Genomic DNA, 18,568 nt, shown 5'->3' on the forward strand with positions numbered 1-18,568 from the left:
GGTTTGCCCAAAATAAAAAATATCAATGACATTATTAGAGCTAAAAATATGTTTACGACTAGTGCTATAAAACTAGGCTACTTACAAGCACAGTTTGGTCTAGCAAAAGAATGGACTAAACTCCTACAAGATGACGAACTAAGTTTTGAATTTAAGTTGAAAGAGATGTTCACATATAGTTATAGCACAATTACATATAATCATTTTTTGCCGGAAACCATTAAAAAATTACAAGATAAGTCATGAACTCTTGAACATGTTATAGTATAAGTTTTGAATTTATATTTTAATACTCATAAAATGTTTGATGTAAGTATTCCATTATATGAACCACACAAATCAAACAATTTATGAACCTAAAAGCAAACATTTTCACATATAATTACTAGTATTGTGGTTTCAAATTGTGTTAACAAATTGTACAGAAATATTCACAATTTTTATATTCACTTTTATCTCCATTGAACTATAGTTTTTCTCTCTTATCACTATTCCATTGGTTGATTTTGATTTCATAGTTTATTGGAGAAAACAACTTCGTGCTATTAGTATTAATTAGCATTGATATTATATTGATGAATAGTTACATCCATTTTTTAAAAAAAAAACAATTACATCCATATGTTTGGAAGTATGAAAAATACTACCTTGTAAATTTTGTAAGCTTAGTAAAAGGTGTAAACTATACCATTTCTCTTGTAAGTAAAATCGGTGTTGACAGATGTTGTCCAATTTGTATATAGAAGTATATGATTGTTATTGTTTGAAATTTATACAATTGGTTTACATACCACAATTATATGATTAATTCATCAGTTTAATAGATTAGTATTATGTAACAAACGATGTTTACACCATGTACTTGAGGAACGAGGGAAGTCACAAACCGTTCAACAAGAATTTGCAAATAAATAAGCACTTTTCAATTCACTGGATGATGTACGAAAAACCAGGAAAAAAAAAAAGGTTCATTCTCCCAAGTGTACACAAAATCAGAAATTCATGTCCAAAAGCCCCAATGATCCAATAAAATGTCTTACCTTAAGCATTTACATATGAAAGGAGATAAAAGATCTCTCTTACAATATTATTACGACATCCATGAAAATGTTATAGAAAAGAGCACATGGCAATTACTTTTTATGGACCAACTGTAACGAATTGCATAAAATACCACACACTTGTTGGTTAAATTCTTTCGCAATTCAGCAGGTACTTTGCATTATTGAATTTTTTTTTTTACGGATCGATTATGGATGTTTTAGTGCACCACTAATGCCATAATCGATCCATCAAGAGAGAATGTGGTTCAGTAGTTGGTAGTTCTGCTAATTCAGTATTTATATTCTGACAACCAGATTTCGGACGATAAATACAACAGATCCTATGAGTGATTATAGACCTTAACAATAAACTGATGCAGCACAACAAACATCAACAGAAATAGGAATAACAAACAAATTCCATAATTTTTTTCTTGACAATTACTATTATAATGTAATAGTTGGTAATACAATCCTATAATTAGTCCATGTATTGCTTGAAACATTTACCTTAGTATTGTAACTACTGTCTATAAACATGATTTTACATCTCTGCATTAAAGGATTTACCACATCCACAGGTTTGTGTCGCATTAGGGTTCTTGAAATTAAAGCCTCCCCCAATCAGAGCATCACTATAGTCTAATTGCATGCCAAATACGAATAGTAGGCTCTTAGGATCACAAACTGCAAAAACAAATGGAGAAGTCAAATATGTCATGCAGTGATTTAAAGAGGTTGTCTTTACAAAAATTGAAACATGGAGCGCTGCAGCTGACACATTAATAATGGAAATACATAAAAGAAAAAGTCTCATCCTCCATCAAAGTCGCCATATACATGTATCAGTAAAAGCAAACCAAGTGCGACCTTACAAAAAGTTTTAAACACTGTTCAACTACCAATTGCTGCAAAAACCAGTAAACAAAATTTTAAAAAGCACCAAGAAGAAAATGTGGAGGGACCAGGCTTTCAATCAAATCTTAAGAGTTAAATTTGTTTCCCGAAGAACAAACAGAGTGCTAGCAGCTGGCTTGCATAATTACACTTAGTTAACCACCAAAAAATTGATTACACTTAATACATGAAGCAAAAACGGGTATGATAGACCAACTTGAAAGTTGTCTCTAGAAAAACTAGTTAATTCCTATTAGAGAAGATGTTTAAATCAAAATAGAACCACTTGGTTTCTATTACCATTGAAATACTAGTTTGATAACACTTGTACTTGGTTGAATCCCTCCCTCTCCTCAAGAAAAGAACTAGGTATTTGTAGTACAAAGATGCATTGATGCATACTAAAAGCCTTAACCCAGTTACTTATACCAACATTGAAAGGTAAAAAAAAAAACACTGAATAAAACCACAATTAAGATTTTCATGAATACTAGAACCTGTATTGCATTTGAAGATATTGAATGTAGCTAAAGCTTGTCAAATAAAAGAGAGAGAAAGAGCCCTATGAATTGAAAATGTTAACTATGAGAAAGAGAATGTGCAGTCATACCAATCACAAAACCTTTGTATTCAATGATGGAGTCATCTGGCCTTGCATTAGCCCTGTCCTCAAAATCCATTGTGTATGACATACCAGAGCATCCACCCTGTTTGACACCTATTCTTAAACACAAATCTTGACTCCGTTCAGACCTCATCTTATTCAAGTGATTCAGTGCATTATCTGTAAGCGAAATTGCAGGTGCCACAGCCCCAGATGCAGGTGCAGCTGAAATATAGGATGAAAGTAAACGTTGAACAAGTGGTTAGTGGAACGCAAAACATCAAAATAGTGCATACTAGTACATAACAAAAACCAAAGTATTTTGTTGCACTCCGATTATTTTTCATTTTAGACCCATGGAGATGGTATCAAAAGTCACAATGAACCCCAATTAATCCATGTCAAGCCAAGTAGACTTGTACAAGAGAGCAAAACAAAACTCTCCTAGCATCTACTTTTCTCATTCGCAACTCACAAGACCGGAAAATCCGAAACCTTACTTGAGGGAAACCAAGTAACCCATCGCCACTTAAATCAACAAGTGTATCCATAATCCGAATCTTAATGTATGAAAATAATGTCTAGTTATGGTTCTCTCAATATAAACATAATTGTTAATAAAGAAACTAACTAAATTTATCAGATTTCGTGTGAGCTAGGGTTATGCACAATAATTAGGAATTAGTACTAAAATCTAATCTAGCTGTTAATCAGCTCTGTAATTACATGGAAATGAATTATTTGCAATAACCTAATCTAATAATTTTCATGTTGATTAACAGAAAAAGGTAGTTGAATTGTTGATAATAAACGAATAAACAATGAAAGGGGATAAAAAAGCGTACCAGAAGCAGCAGGAGCGGAAAGTGATCGAATTGAAAGAGGTTTAGGAGTAAAACGGCGATTGAGAGATGGAGTTGAAAATCGTGAGGAGATGGAAGTATGAGATTGAGGAAGAACGCGAAGAAATTGGGGAGAGCAGTGCATAGAAATTGCAGAGAAAGCCATTTTTTTGTTTGTAGAGAAACAAGAGAAGAGAACAACGCCAAACAAACACCGATTACCTACGTAGTACGTGAACGTCTCAATTTCATTTATATACTTTCATTTCGATGCAATTATTGGAGCCCTTCATTTTTCACCCAACTGCAAAATTAACCAAACCAAAATACTCCCTCCGTCCCAAAATATAAGGGAAAATTGGTCAACCAAAGTTGATGTATCTACTCTAAATTTTTAACCAAATACATCAACTTTCTTTGACCAATTTTCCCTTATATTTTGGGACAGAGTAGTAGTACAGTAGTAAATTCAGAAGTTCTTTTTTTTTTTTACCAAAACGAGAAAAAAATTAAAAAAATTTCAAAAGTAATACTATTAATTAAATGACATGACATTTTTTTCACAAATATTACTAATTTACAATACTTAGATTTGATTTTACAATAATAATTTTTTTTTATACATAAAGGGGCAAAAGCCCCATTAGAGACAATGAGACCCGAGCCTCCGACCAAATTTCATGGCCCAACTCTCAACTTGGAGCTGGCAGGCCAGAATAGATTACAACTCAGCCCAATCCAATGAGCCAAAGCCATGTTCCATTAGATTAATTTGATGTTACAATAATAAATTTTAGCACTTGAATTAAATTAGAATTATAAGTCTTAAACAATGTATTAATTAAAAAAAATGAGTTTTAATTTATACGAATTGGATTTGCGGATTTGGACTATGAATCTGTTACCCCGATAGAAATAATATAAAATCATTGATGTGGCTTTATCCTAACAGCTTAAGCTTTTGAGATAATCGATTATCTTGATGAAAATGAAAATAATGATATTGAAATGAAAAGAATTGTTTCAACGTGAGATACTTGTATTGCTTGCTTTTGTGTGATACACTATTAGTACAATTTATAAGCATAAGCCAACGGTACTATTACATATAAGGGAATATCATAAGTGTGGCTTTATGACTATTATTTGGCTAAGTATAAAACCAACGGTACTAATATATATGGAAAACTCATTGAGAGTTTTTATGAGTATTATTTGATTTTACTCCATGTATCAAGGCAATGCATTCACACATATTATTTTCCAATGGTTTGTCTTGATTTAATTCTTTAATTGAGGAATCTTCATGATTATTTACATATCTGACATGATATCAGAGCCTGTATGACTAAGTGGTCTAGAGTTCGATCTCTGCTCCCAATCCATTAAACTGAACAAGACACAAGTAGTAACGTGTCTACTCCTATACTTCAGGTGTGTCAAACATGAAATATATTTCTATCGCAACACAAACTTTGAGTTGCCATGTTATAAAAGTTTATCTTTCTCAGTTATGATTCAATCACCGCTGGTTCATCCAATACTCCACATTTTATTATATAAATATTTATTGAAATATTTTAAAAGTTGGTGCAACAAAGTGATACTGCATATGATGGAACCTAAGAGAACTTAGATAAGATGATGCAAGTCTTTTCAACTTCTAGTTTAACTGAGGTCTTGGGTTCGATCTCTGGCGTGGGCATGCACCACCGGTGTTAAAACTTTTAGGGAGGGTTTGCTACCCGTTTGGATCTAACAAAACTCTTAGGGAGAGTTTGCTACCCGTTTGTACACAAAGGGTGCCTGATTTATGCCAAAAAAGTGATACACCATGAAAGTTTATTGTATTTTTATTTATTTTTTTAACATCAAATTTGATCATTTGAATATGTAAAAAAGTTTTTCCACATAAATTAATCTCTAAAAAAAATTAACAGTATGACAATTAATCAAAAATTAAAACGTACTGATAAAGGCATAAATTATTATCATCTTGTCTAAATGTAATGCATAAAATATAAAGTATATAATATAATTGTACACTAATTACAGCTGCAATATACAAAAAAATGTTACAAAATAATTTTATTCAACAAATTTTAAAAAGTACAATTTCACCTAAAGAAAAACAGAGAAGGGTTTTCCATTCTTGAAACCCATAGAACCTGAACCAAACACAACTTGATCAGCTAAAGTTACTGTACCAAAGAACAAAGCTATGTTCCTTAAAATTTATTCATCTTTGACCAACTTCAACATGCACAACCACTTCGTTGTTCTGATTCTGAAGGGGTTTCAGATATTCCGCGAAAATAACTGCCATGAAATATCAATGTTAGCCACCAACATAATATATCAATATTGATCCGAGGAGCTCATGCTAAGACTGTCCTATGCTGCGTAAACCAAAATCAACGGTTGGAGTTGATGAAGCGCGACAGAGGATAGTGATTGAGCTCGTTAGATCAAATATATTATAAATTATAACAAAATAAGAAGAAGCATGAATTTTGAATTTAAAATTTGTTAAGTGGTCCAAGAAATTAAAATGAAAGTTAGATACTTACATATCTAAATCATGTTCATTTTCTGATGCAACTTTAGCAACACATAAAAATGCATCATCAACATTGTAACCCTCTTTTGCAGAAGTCTCAAAATATGGTATGTTACCCCTAGAAGCACACCATTCCCTAGCTTTCTTCTCTGTAACCTGCAACAATTAAAAAGGCTAATTAATTGTGAACACTTTAAATGTAAAAGTTTCAATTAGAACATTTCATAAAAAAATATTAAAAGGTTAATTATCTACATACCCTTCTACTGTTTCCACCATCTATATCAATCTTGTTCCCAAGTAATACAAAGGGAAATGCATCAGGATTTCCTGTATCTGCCTGAGATCAAGTTCACATCACATGATTAAGATTAAGTTTAGCAATTTTTTATAAGCAAGAAATTTTAAAAGTATTATATACTCAAATTAGTTGGCCCTACCCTCTAAATCAATACTTTAAAAAATGAGGACCACAAATTGAAGCAATGCGACATCCAAATCATGGTTCAATTCGTTGAACCATGATTGAATCGGGTGACAAATAAAAAATAATGAAAATAAGAATCCAAATGCAATTCAATCCGATTCAACTGCAATGTAATTGAGATCAAATCAACTGAAAAAGCCTATAAAAAAATAAATAAAAAAACTGAAGAACCGGTCGATTCTTGGTTGGATCTCTTTTTAAAACATTTCTCCAAACTACTTTCGCTTAAAAAAAACTAGCAACTATGCAAATAAAAAAGCAGAGTTTTGTAGCTTAGCTCAGTTGGCAGGGACATCGCATTTTATATATAAGGGTCGGGGTTCGAACGCCGGACATCTCACTTATCTACTTTAAGGGTGAAATTTCTAGTCACTAAACTACGTGACAAAAAAATGTAGAATTTTGAAAAAGAAAAAACAGCATGTAATTAAAACACAAACCTGCTTAAGAAAATCATCATGCCAATTGTTTAATGTATCAAATGTTTTCTGTACATTTACATCATATACCAAAACACAACAATCTGCCCCTCTATAAAATGCAGCTCCAAGACTATGGAACCTTTCTTGTCCTGCAGTATCCCAAATCTGCATCAACATTGTAAAATTTTGTTCATTCTCTTACCTCATAAAAATAAAAAGTACTAAAAAAAAAATTGAGGAAAATTTAAATTACTCACTTGCAAAGTTACAAGTTTGTCATCAACTAATATCTCCTTTGTAACAAAATCTGCACCAATTGTGGCTTTATACTGTTGGCTAAACTTTTTATAAACATATCTAAATTTAAAAGTTAATGTTCCACAATATATAATTCCATAACAAAATTTCATATTATAATCCAAGTATCATACACAAATTCAGCAGTGAAAAATAAAAAGCCAAATTTTGAATAATTCAACTTTACGTTAAAATTTCATCGATCACATCACGAATTTTAATGCATATTTAGATTTACGATGAATTCTGTATAATCAGTATTTAGAGCTTCAACGAAAATACGGTGTCGACGTGACTTCGAACATGCATTATGCAACAATCATTACTTGCCACTGTTGCCAGCTAGACTTAACCACTGTTCCCAACAAGCAAAGGATTGCCAACTCATCTATCATTTTTTGTCGTTTAAAAAAAGGGAACAAAAAAGAAAATATTGAAAAGCTCCAAAAAAAAATTAATGACTTGGAATTAATAATGCATATCTAAAATGAAACATCAAAAAAATAACAAAGTTTCACTTTTTTTTTTTCTTTTTTTTTTTTCTTTTTCTGTTTTATTGAAAATGCCAAATGGATACTGGTTCATCAATGATGTCTTCCCAACCCTGAAAATAAAAATCAAAATGAAAACAAAAAATCAAAATTCAATTCACATTCATCAATAATAATAAGAACTCCATGAAGCAATAATCTCATAAATAAATAAATAAGAACTCATAAAAATAACATAGAAGCATATGAAGAAGAAAACAAAATGAATATTTGGAAATGAAAAAGAAAAAAAAAAGAAAAAAAAAAAAAGAGAGAATTAAAGAAAAATTTACAACATACCCACTATCTCCAAGGACAATAACCTTAAGCAAAGTTCTCTTTCTGTGTGAACTAGAAATATCCATGTTGGAGATTCAAAACTCAAAAGCACTTTTTTTTTTTTTACTCAAAAGCACTTATCAGAAGCAGAAAGAACAATTTTTTGCTGTTTTCAATAGCAATGAATGATGAAGTACGTTATTGAAAAAAAAATAAGGAAAGTAAAAAAATAAAAATGGTTGCAAAGAAAAGGGAATCCCGTGATTGAGGTAGTTGTTCTTGATTCTTCTTTGTTGATGATATTAAGCTTTTTATTTTGAATGATGCAAGTGAGAATCATGTGAATTTTGACAACTAAAACCAAAGTTGTAGTGACAGCAAAGCATATATTATAATTTTTTAATAAAAATAAAAAGAGGGTGTTACAAAGTATTTTTCGCTGACTTAATAAAAGTTGAAATTGGATTATATATACGTGCTTGCCTCTTATGTTGTTGGATCTAAATCTGTTGGGTTACAATAGCTGTTTTTTTTTTTTCTTCTTTTGTGATGGTTGAGAAATGCTTTTCTGCTTAGGTGTGAATTCTGATTTTATCTATTTAATTTTGACATACTTACAAGGAACTATGATGCCTACATTAAATTTGAAGATTTTTTTTTTCTTATGGTTTTGTTTGGATTGTCATCATGTAGTGGATTTGACGGGAGCTTTTTTACTTGTCAGATTATGGGAGGGAGAGATCTCAAAGCTGCTTCAAGTAAAAATGGTCAAACATGAAAAAACATGTTTAGACAATCAATACGTTTTTATATTGTTTACATTTGACACTTTTGACTTTCTAGCATAATAATGTTTGTCGCCTAAGTCTATAAATGTAGTTTTTCAAAGATTGGATTTTGCTATGCAAAAAAAATTAGCGACGCGGCTTATTGTCCGTCTATTTTTTGTTCATGTGTAATTATTCCACAAGATTATTTTATCATAAAAAAGTATTTTAAAATCATTTTATAGTCAAAAATGAATTAAAGATAATGATTTGGATATATTTATATAAAAATGAGATGAACAATAAAATTGAAAGTAAAATTACAGGTTTTTTTTTTACACAAGCAAACTTAGTTCATTTCATTCATGATAATTAATTCAATACAAGGTGGACAATAATTAAAAACTTGATAACTAGCAATAAATCGAGATACTTGAACTAAATCGTGAGCTAATCGATTGACTTATCGCTTAACATAAGTTCAAGAAATAAGTTAAAGACTACAAATCCTGATTTTAAGTTAAAATAAGTTAAAATAAGTTCAAGAAGCAAACTCAAAATCAATTGATATAATCCAAACATATTAAAAGGTTGGATTTCAAATGCGAGTGGTAATATCTCACATCGACTATGAATGAGCAAAATTTTAGATATATAAGAGATGTGACTATACATAACGCGTTAAAGTTTTGGGTTGAAATAGTGTTGCCTCCTCTTTAGTCTTGGATATATTGTTGGTTCATTGTTTCTCCTAATCTCCACAAACTTTCCAACAAGGGGTATCAAATCTCTGATCCTTCCGCTCTCTCTAACAAGTGGTATTAAAGTTTTACGAAAGATGTAGAGTCTCATTCTCTTGTATTTTTGGAGCATTGACATATTGTTTATTTTCGTCCAACATGACATAAATATTTAAAAAAGAGCAAATATGTTATATTGATTTTTAGATTGATTATATATGTTTCTCAAACTTTCTCAGTTTTGATATGGTGATTCTGATAAAGTTATCATTGATTGTGGTTGGCTCCACAATATTTTGCCACGGTCCTAGTTCCTCATGTGTGAGACATAACATGTGGTGTCGCTTGAATGTAGGTAAAAGTAAAACACGTGATTATACTTCGTAACATTGAAATATAACCTTAATAATTTTTTTTTTTTTTTTTCGTTTCCTCTTTCTATTATTACAATGACATAGATTTTTCTTTTTTGAAGGATACAATGACATAGATGTGGGCGCATGTCTTTGGAATTTAATAGTGCACAGTTGAGATCGAACCTATATATATTGAAGATCATTTGTAGTAAAATTAATGTAAAATTCTATACTTGGTATCCCTCACCTAGTCTCTCTATATATACCTCCACATTTCTTTAAATTCACTTTTGTTCTTGGATTAATTAACGGTATGTTAAGCCACTAACATCTTCTCCACCTCCAATAGGCATTGATTTCGTCATCAAACACCAGAATCACCAACTCTAAAATGGATTCATCGGGGAAGAAAGAAATTGAAAATGGAAACACACCAATGTTAGCTAGGTACTCAATTAGCACCATAATAGAGAACATAAAATTCCCCCTTGTTCAAGAGAAAGGAAAACACTCTAAGAATAAAATAATAATTATTGTCCCTACAAAAATAATACCCTGAACGGACTCAACCTTCCCCTAAACGGTTGTTTTTTTTAGGTTAAACATACTTTCATTAACTAGAAACTGCTGATACATCAGCTGTGTTACAAAGTGCTGTAGATAGGGGTGGAAAACGGGTCGGGCCCCGCCGGGCCGACCCGTTTGACCCACCATTTTTGGCGGGCCGGGCTGAGGTTTTTGGCTCGCTATCTTAAGGTGGCCTGCCCCCGCCTAACCCGCCTAAAAAGCGAGGTGAGGTGGGGCGGGTTAGCCAGCGGGATTTTTAATTTTTTATATTTTTTTACTTTTACTGAAAATTGGGCTTGGAATGAGGAGCCCAAATCTCAATCCAGTCATATTTTTCTCTCATATAAAACTTCACGTTTCTTTTTCTGCCAATATTAGGGTTGTTTGTTTCATTCATTTCATCCGCCGTCGTGCTCCCTTTATGCTAGTATTTATCCTTTTATCTTATATTGTAATGAATTACTTATTAACTTAGTTGATGTTTCTGTTAGTTTAATTAAGGGTAATTGTAAGGAATTACTTATTAACTTAATTAGTGTTTCTGTTAGTTTAATTATCTCTATTCTCTACAATCTTCTCTCAACTCTTAATTATTCCTATTTTCTGTTAGTTTAAAAATAGGAAGTAAGAATTTTAAGGAATTGTGAAGTTATAATTCAACCTGCTTAACTTCACAATCTTCTCTCAATGCAATTTGCTAGTATTTTTTTTAACATCAACTAGGAGGTAAGAATTGTGAAGTTAAAATTCAAACTATTAAAATAAAAAAAAGTATTTGGCGGGCCGGCCCGCCAACCCGCCAACTCGCCAATAAACGGGCGGGCTTGAGTTGTTGAACCCGGACATCTAAGTTGCCCCGCCCTGCCCCATCCCACTTTTAAGCGAGCTTAAACGGGGCGGACCTAAACTGGACGGGCATGCCCACTTTGCCACCCCTAGCTGCAGATATGGCTGATTGTTGAACAAACTATACTTTGATAAGTAAGGCTATGCCCCTAAACTAGTGGCACAAAAGAATAATGCTGAGTCATGTAAAAGTTACTTTGATAGGGATTTCATAATTAAGAGGTGGCTTAATAAGAAGCTTAATAAATGAGACTTTGGAGTTTGAAGATTTGTTTATACCTATCATGTGTGTGTTTATATATTTGTTTGTTATAAAAACCAAATACCAACAAAGTTTCTATACCAACTTTTACAATAGTACAGTATGTTTTAAGAAGATAGCAAAATTATTACCAACCACTTGTTTGCTACTTGTTCAATGGATTGGACTTTGATTTTCAATTGCGGTCAGCCATGCAATTCTCATATGGGGCAATAAAAAAAGTTTCTCTTAAAATTGGTCGATAGCAGTAAGAAGAGTAAAGAAGTTTCTCATCTTATGTTGACATCGATTTAACATATTTGATTGGAACGAAATCGCATATTCGTAAGAAATTTCACATTGAATGGTCTATACGTGAATTTATAAAATAGTGAATAGAAATAATTTTCAACTTACAAATCAATTTTATATGATTGAGTTAGACCTAATTTTCAATTTTAAAAGTCTCTCCAAAATTCTTTGGACTAACGACTATTCTCTTGTCGTGGTTTATTTGTAAGAAATGATAAGCTATATGTTAATTAAAGCTAATAAAAATAAGCTCTAAATTTGTAGAAAAATGTTATCAAACAAAATTTTTCCAATATCAACTTATATACTTATAAGCCATCAGCTAAAAATTTGACTTATAAAAGTCTTTATAATCTAATATACTAACTGACTCTGAAAAATTGGAATCTTATTCTGACTAATGAATGATAACTAGCCAATATTTGGTTAAAATTGATTATGTTTGCTAAATATGGATCTATATCTAAATCCAAAGAACTAAAAGACAATAATATTGGTTATATATAGATAGATATAGTAACCTTTATATCACCAAAAAAAAAAAAAATAGTAACCTTTAATTAGTTGCCTCAATAATTAAAATAACGTCATCATAATGACGACTTAATTAATTAATGTCCAAAATAGACTTACCAAAAATAAAAATGTTCAAAATAGTGGGCACGTGGGTTATAGTCTTATAGAGGAACTTTCATAGAATCCATCTAGGAAGGTCATTGGAAATTTGGAAGGATCGTTCATAGAAAAGCATTATAGATAAAACATTTTTTTATCCTTCTACATTAAAAAGATACTAGTATCATTATTTTATAATAATATAAATACTCTATATAATCATAGAAAATCAAAATGATATGTACACACACACTACCTTTTACACCAACCAACTCATAACTAAGTTTATCTATATGCAATGGACTACTATTTTGTAAACTCTCATGCTACTACCAATTTTGCTCAATCTACTCATCATCATCATCATATGATTCCTAATTCCTCTTCTCATGAGTTTATGCAACAACTATCTGATTATCTCATGTTTGATGATATTCACCATGATCAAGAATCAAGAACACAAAGTATTGAATCATTAGAAAAGGTAACATCACAAAGTACTAATGAATCATTAGAGAAGATAACATTCAGTGATGCTAGTCAAGGATTCAATGATGCAACCTCTAAGAGCAATAACATGTATTTTCCTTCTTCCTTCATTTGTTTTCCTCTTGTTCATTCTTTTTGGTGTAAACCAGTACTGTGTGCAATTGCAGAGACTAATTTATTATATTTTGTGGCTGTGAGATTCAAATGAATGATAAACTCTCCCTAAAAGTTTTAATGTCGCTATATATCTAAGTCAGATATTAAACTTTTAGAAAATGCAATTGTGTATTATTCGTCCTAAAATATACGAAAAAAATGGTATTTTTATTTGATTAAAATTTTGTCAAAAAGGTTGATATATTTCATTAAAAATTTAGTCCAAATATATATTACATAAAAAAAACTATATTTTCGAATAGAAGGAATACTTGCTATGTGTTGTGTTTTCTATATGATAAATTAGTATGGAGTATATGTATTCAAAAAAAAAATGGAGTATATGACAAATTAATATTCATTTGTATAAAGTGTATTTTGGATTTATGTGAAATAATGTTTTGCAGCCAAAAAAAAGGGATTACGAGAGAAGTGGGGCCAAAGATAGCTTTTAGAACAAAATCAGAGATTGAAATTATGGATGATGGATACAAATGGAGGAAGTATGGAAAGAAGATCGTGAAGAACAATCTCAACCTAAGGTACTAAAAGGAAAACCCTATATTTATATACTTTATTTCTTATTTACCTTAAACTTTCATTTTGTATTTAAACAAAGGATCATACCAACATGTTATGGATACTTTAAATAGTACTTATGTCTTGAATAAATTAATTATTGACTTCTAAAAATATAAATGCACAACTTTTAATTCAAAATTACTATTTATTAAACTAACAAGTGCCTTAAGGGTTTGTAAAAAACAAGTACGTTAAAGTCACATGTTAGTTTTTCTCTTTCTCTTAAACAAATACTAGCTTCTAGGGTGCTCTTATATGCTTTACGGTGAATCCATTTTTAAGTTTTAAGTTTTAAGTTTTAGTTTATAGTATGTGACATATCTTAATCATAACAATTGCCTTGAACAAGTTAATTAATTTATAATATCAATAAAGCATTTTTTATTAATATACTTTTATTTATTATACTTCAAGTGTAATTGGTTAACTATAGCATATCAATAATAAGAAAGAATCATGTTACTATATAAGTGCCCTAAATACTAGATAAGATGGTAAAAAAAAATATAATATGAGACACTTACTAGTTGGACTCAAGTTTTGTGCGGTACAATTTTGGATCTAGTCACACAAATCCTATTTGCCCGTTCAAATTAGGACACTTCAAATTTCTAACTAGTAAATAATATTTTTAATTGTTTTTTATAAAGTAAATCAAAACCTACTTTAAAATTTAATCTATGATTGCACAGCAAAACCTAATCCAAATCTTACTTCTTTTTTTTTAACGACTAATCCAAATCTTACTAATGTACTCTCTCTGTCCCAAAATATAAGAAAAATGAGTTAAGAAACTTGATGTATTTAATTAAAGATTTAGATTAAATCCATTCATTTTTGTTGATCAACTTTTACGTATATTTTAAGATAGAGGGAACTTTAATTTTAGTTAGACTATCTATCCATGGTGTGCAAGGCTGTACGTGGATGTATAATGTTGTGGCGGCTGATCATAATGTGGGATAATGGCTTGAGATAGAGACTACTCTGCCTTAACATAAGTTTTACAAATGGACCCCACTTTGAAATTTCATTTTTGGTAGATTATAATGGAAATGGATTTCCTGCTGTTACAGCAGGACGCTGTTACAGCAGGACGCTGTTACAGCAGGACGCTGTAACAGCTAGGGACTGTCCGATCATAATCGTGTGGTTGTGATTATTTTAAATAATTTTGTAAATGAATTGTTCTGATCTGTCCGATCTGATAATGGATGGCTGAGATGCAAAATAGCGTGAAACTGTGTGATTCCCAACAGCAGGGAATCCAGATCCGATTATAATAGTGGTAGTTAGCAAGATGATAAAGAAAAAGTTAAGTCAATAAGAAATGTTTGTCGTTTTTTATATATAAATTTTGGCTAAACATTCTGAAAAATAAAAACAAGTTGTACTCCTGATCTATTGAGTTTTTAAATTCAGTACTACAAAATAATGTATTAATTTAAATTGAGTATATTATAATTAATAGAGTATTTATTAATTATGACATTCAGGAACTACTATAAATGTTCAAGTGTGGGATGCAAAGTGAAGAAGAGAGTGGAAAGAGATAGAGATGATTCAAGCTATGTGATAACAACTTATGAAGGTGTGCACAACCATGAGAGCCCATTTTCCTCCTACTGTAGCCAAATCTCCTTTCTGCAATATTCTGATGCATAATTCTCTTCGTTCATGTCTTGTTTTGATCAATTACTAATTAATTAATTAATGTATGTTGATATATATAAAAATGAGAAATGAAAATATATTATTACCTTTCATTTATTATAATTAGGGTTGGGAATAGGCCAGACGGCCTACAGGGGCCTTCGGCCTGGCCTGTATAAGCCTGACCAGGCCTGGCCTGATTATTAAAAATGTCAGTCTTAGGTTTTGAAAACGGCCTGTTTACATAAATAGGCCAGGCTTAGGCTTCTAAAAAGGCCTACGAAGCCTGATAGACCGGCCAGTTTATAATAATTATTATTTATATCTTATAAAAAAATATTATTTATAATAATTATTATTTTTCGTAATCGTATTTGTTATTTTATTAGTTTTTAATTATTGTGTTAATCATATTATTAGCTTTTCCTTAATGTTGTAGAAATTATAAAAATTTAAATGTGAACTTTTTAAGGCCTGTTTAGCCTATTTAAAAAAAACTATATAAAGAAACTTTAATGTAACACAGACTTTTAAACATGCTACAAGACCAGGCCAGACTTTTAAAAGGCTCAGGCCAGGCAAAAAAAAAATAACATTTAATAGGCCGCAGGCCAGGCTCAGGCCTGAAAAAAAATCGTAGGCCAGGCTTAGGCCTGTCAAGGCCTGACCTGGCCTGTTCCCAACCCTAATTATAATGGTATAGTGGATTCTTCTTATAATTTTATTTTATTTTTATACAATGGATTATTATAATTTGGGAGTGATAAAAAAAACACCATGGGATGTTAGACATTGACAGAACATATACAGGGGAAACTTCTCTATAAATTGTAGCATTACAAACATTAATCCATTGATTAGACTCCTTTTTTGGTCAAAAGATATATTACATATACTCCACACAATCACACATGTGTGGTATTCATGCCCACACATGCGGTACTAAAAATCTTATTTTACTTTTTTTTTTAATAAGCACACTCCCACAAGCCAATATCACCAAACTAAATTGGGTTATATCTTATTTTACTCTTAATCACTTTTAAATATTCTCTTTGTATTTATCCATTTATGTACTAACGAGCTTAAATCTACTTAAATATATTGAAAACACAGTTTAGTTGATAAAGACACAATAAGAAACATGATTTGAACACGATATTTTTAAGTCATTAACCTACTTACAGAAAATCATAAAAGAAAAGAAATGCAAATTGCAAATAATTGAACATCGTTGTTGGGCTCTAAGTCTGCGACTACAACATAACTATAGAAATTTTTTTCTGGTCAAATAGTTTAGTGGTTTGAAATTCCACCTTAAGGTTGATAAGTGGGATAATCGGAACTCGAATATCGAATCCTTATATATATCAAATAGTTTACTGGTTTGAATTAAGGATTTTCACTTGCTACGCTCAACTCACTCGGTCCAGCCCCTCTTATGTGTCCCCGAGCCATATTAAACATTAGTTTTAGAACAAAACAAAATGTGGTAAAAAAGAATAAAGAAACAACCTAAATAATAAGGTTTTTGTTTACTAAACTTAAATATTACTCCCACACCAATCCGTATTATAAAAAAAAAATTATTTTTTAATTCATAAAATATTCGATGTATCTAGTCGATACCATGAATAAAATACATCAAATATTCTATAATTTAAAAAGTAAATTTTTTTCTCATAATAAGGACTAGAGGGAGTAAGTAATAAATAACTTACCTTTGTTGATTTGTACTTTCATGTGATTCTTTTTCTTAGCACATTTTGTGTTATGAACTTATGATTGATTTAGTGTGTTTATATTCATTTGTTTTTTCTTAAAAAAAAAAATGATAAATTTATCTATGTTTCAAAAGTTTCATCTCTAACTCCTGTGTGTATAAAAATTTGCTTGAAATAGAACCAACCGTCTGCTTTCAACAGATTCTCCTGCAAATACTAGCTATGATTGAGTATGGGCAAAAACTCGTATTTGTGACGTGATAAAAAGTAATAACTTTTATTTCTTGAATATTTATTCAGCTCACTCTTTTTATGCTTGGTTATATATTTTAAGATTACAATATTCTTATTTCTATATAATAACAATTATGTGGTTTTTATACAAAACTCCAATAAAATAGGTCGACTCTTCAACATCATGTCAATTTTGTTGGTTATAAATTGTGAAGTAAGTAGATCAATCAAAATTAGTCATCTGTTAGTTCAGGACAAAGTATATCATTTTCAAAACATAAACCCCCATTAATCCAAAAAAAAAACATAAACCCCATTACTAAAAATTAATGGACGAACAACTATTTTGGTCTTTATAAGTGTAATGCGCTGTTATTTTAATCTCAACTCAAATAAAAACATAAATTAATCTTTGACTCTAGGATTGTCCTAAGAGATGGCATACTTCTGTTTAGGACATTAAGTTATTTAAGATTACTAATGTGCCTCAAAGACCAATTATAGAAGATGATTCGCCCTCACGAGCTTTGGAGTTGCGTTGTGTATTGAGAAGTGAATTTTCTGAAAAACACTACACTAGTGCCTCCTCTTGTAATCTTCTACTTATATTCTGCTATATGAAGTAACAACGGGAATCAACAAGGCAAATGTGAAAAAGTATGAATCTTATCTTTTGAAAAGTCAATATGACAAAAATAATTTTTTAATACAGATAGATCCATTGAAAATGACCAATTTAGTCTATTTATTTTTCAATAGTAGTGTACTCTCTAATTCCTCCTGATGCGCCGCCATGTGTGGTGAAGGTTGACACAAGATTTGAGAGAGAAGAATGGTGAAGGGTTTTGAGAGAGGAGAGACACAAGATGCATGGGGTGAAAGAGATGAAAAATGACAAAGGTTGCTCACGATCTTCTATATCAAAGTTGGTCCTCAAGGACGCATCAACAAATCATTTGACCTTCACACTTGTCCCGCATCAATAATTTTGAATGATTTAACGTCACAATTTAACGTTAGAGACGAAAATGACCATTTACACTGATTTTTTTGACACTATTTATCATTTTGCTTCATTTTAATACATTATATTACTTTGTCAAAAAAAAAAAATAAAATACATTACATTACTAAGCGTGTGTTTGGTTCTGCGGTGGAGAGAATTGATTTTGGTAGAATTGATTCTGTAAAATTGATTCTGGCCAAAATTGATTTTAAGCTGAAGTGGTTTATGTTTGGATATATTCATGAAAAAGTGAGTTGAACAAAAAATTTGAGTGTAAAAATCAATTCTAGAAGCTACGATTTCTAGCTTCAAGTAGAAT

At 30.8% G+C, this 18,568-nt stretch overlaps 3 protein-coding genes across 3 annotated transcripts; 1 reads left to right on the top strand and 2 right to left on the bottom strand.

Annotated features, from left to right (window-relative positions):
- Positions 1-1,434: 1,434 nt before the first annotated feature.
- LOC123913986 (iron-sulfur assembly protein IscA, chloroplastic) lies at positions 1,435-3,635 on the bottom strand. The gene is made up of 3 exons (XM_045964939.1): positions 3,390-3,635; positions 2,551-2,769; positions 1,435-1,730 (listed from the first exon to the last, which is right to left on the bottom strand). The coding sequence occupies exons 1-3, from the start codon at positions 3,550-3,552 to the stop codon at positions 1,588-1,590; spliced, it is 525 nt and encodes a 174-aa protein (XP_045820895.1). The 5' UTR covers positions 3,553-3,635; the 3' UTR covers positions 1,435-1,587.
- Positions 3,636-5,461: 1,826 nt separating this feature from the next.
- LOC123913984 (ras-related protein Rab7) lies at positions 5,462-8,577 on the bottom strand. Its single transcript, XM_045964937.1, has 7 exons — positions 7,983-8,577; positions 7,730-7,756; positions 7,113-7,212; positions 6,874-7,020; positions 6,206-6,286; positions 5,957-6,102; positions 5,462-5,705 (listed from the first exon to the last, which is right to left on the bottom strand). The coding sequence occupies exons 1-7, from the start codon at positions 8,045-8,047 to the stop codon at positions 5,642-5,644; spliced, it is 630 nt and encodes a 209-aa protein (XP_045820893.1). The 5' UTR covers positions 8,048-8,577; the 3' UTR covers positions 5,462-5,641.
- Positions 8,578-12,635: 4,058 nt separating this feature from the next.
- LOC123913985 (probable WRKY transcription factor 51) lies at positions 12,636-15,399 on the top strand. The gene is made up of 3 exons (XM_045964938.1): positions 12,636-12,984; positions 13,458-13,592; positions 15,129-15,399. Exons 1-3 carry the CDS (start codon positions 12,704-12,706, stop codon positions 15,295-15,297), a joined length of 585 nt encoding a protein of 194 aa, XP_045820894.1. The 5' UTR covers positions 12,636-12,703; the 3' UTR covers positions 15,298-15,399.
- The last annotated feature ends 3,169 nt before the right edge of the window (positions 15,400-18,568 follow it).

Source organism: Trifolium pratense, linkage group LG3, assembly GCF_020283565.1.
Source record: "Trifolium pratense cultivar HEN17-A07 linkage group LG3, ARS_RC_1.1, whole genome shotgun sequence".
Classification (NCBI taxonomy): Eukaryota; Viridiplantae; Streptophyta; class Magnoliopsida; order Fabales; family Fabaceae; genus Trifolium; species Trifolium pratense.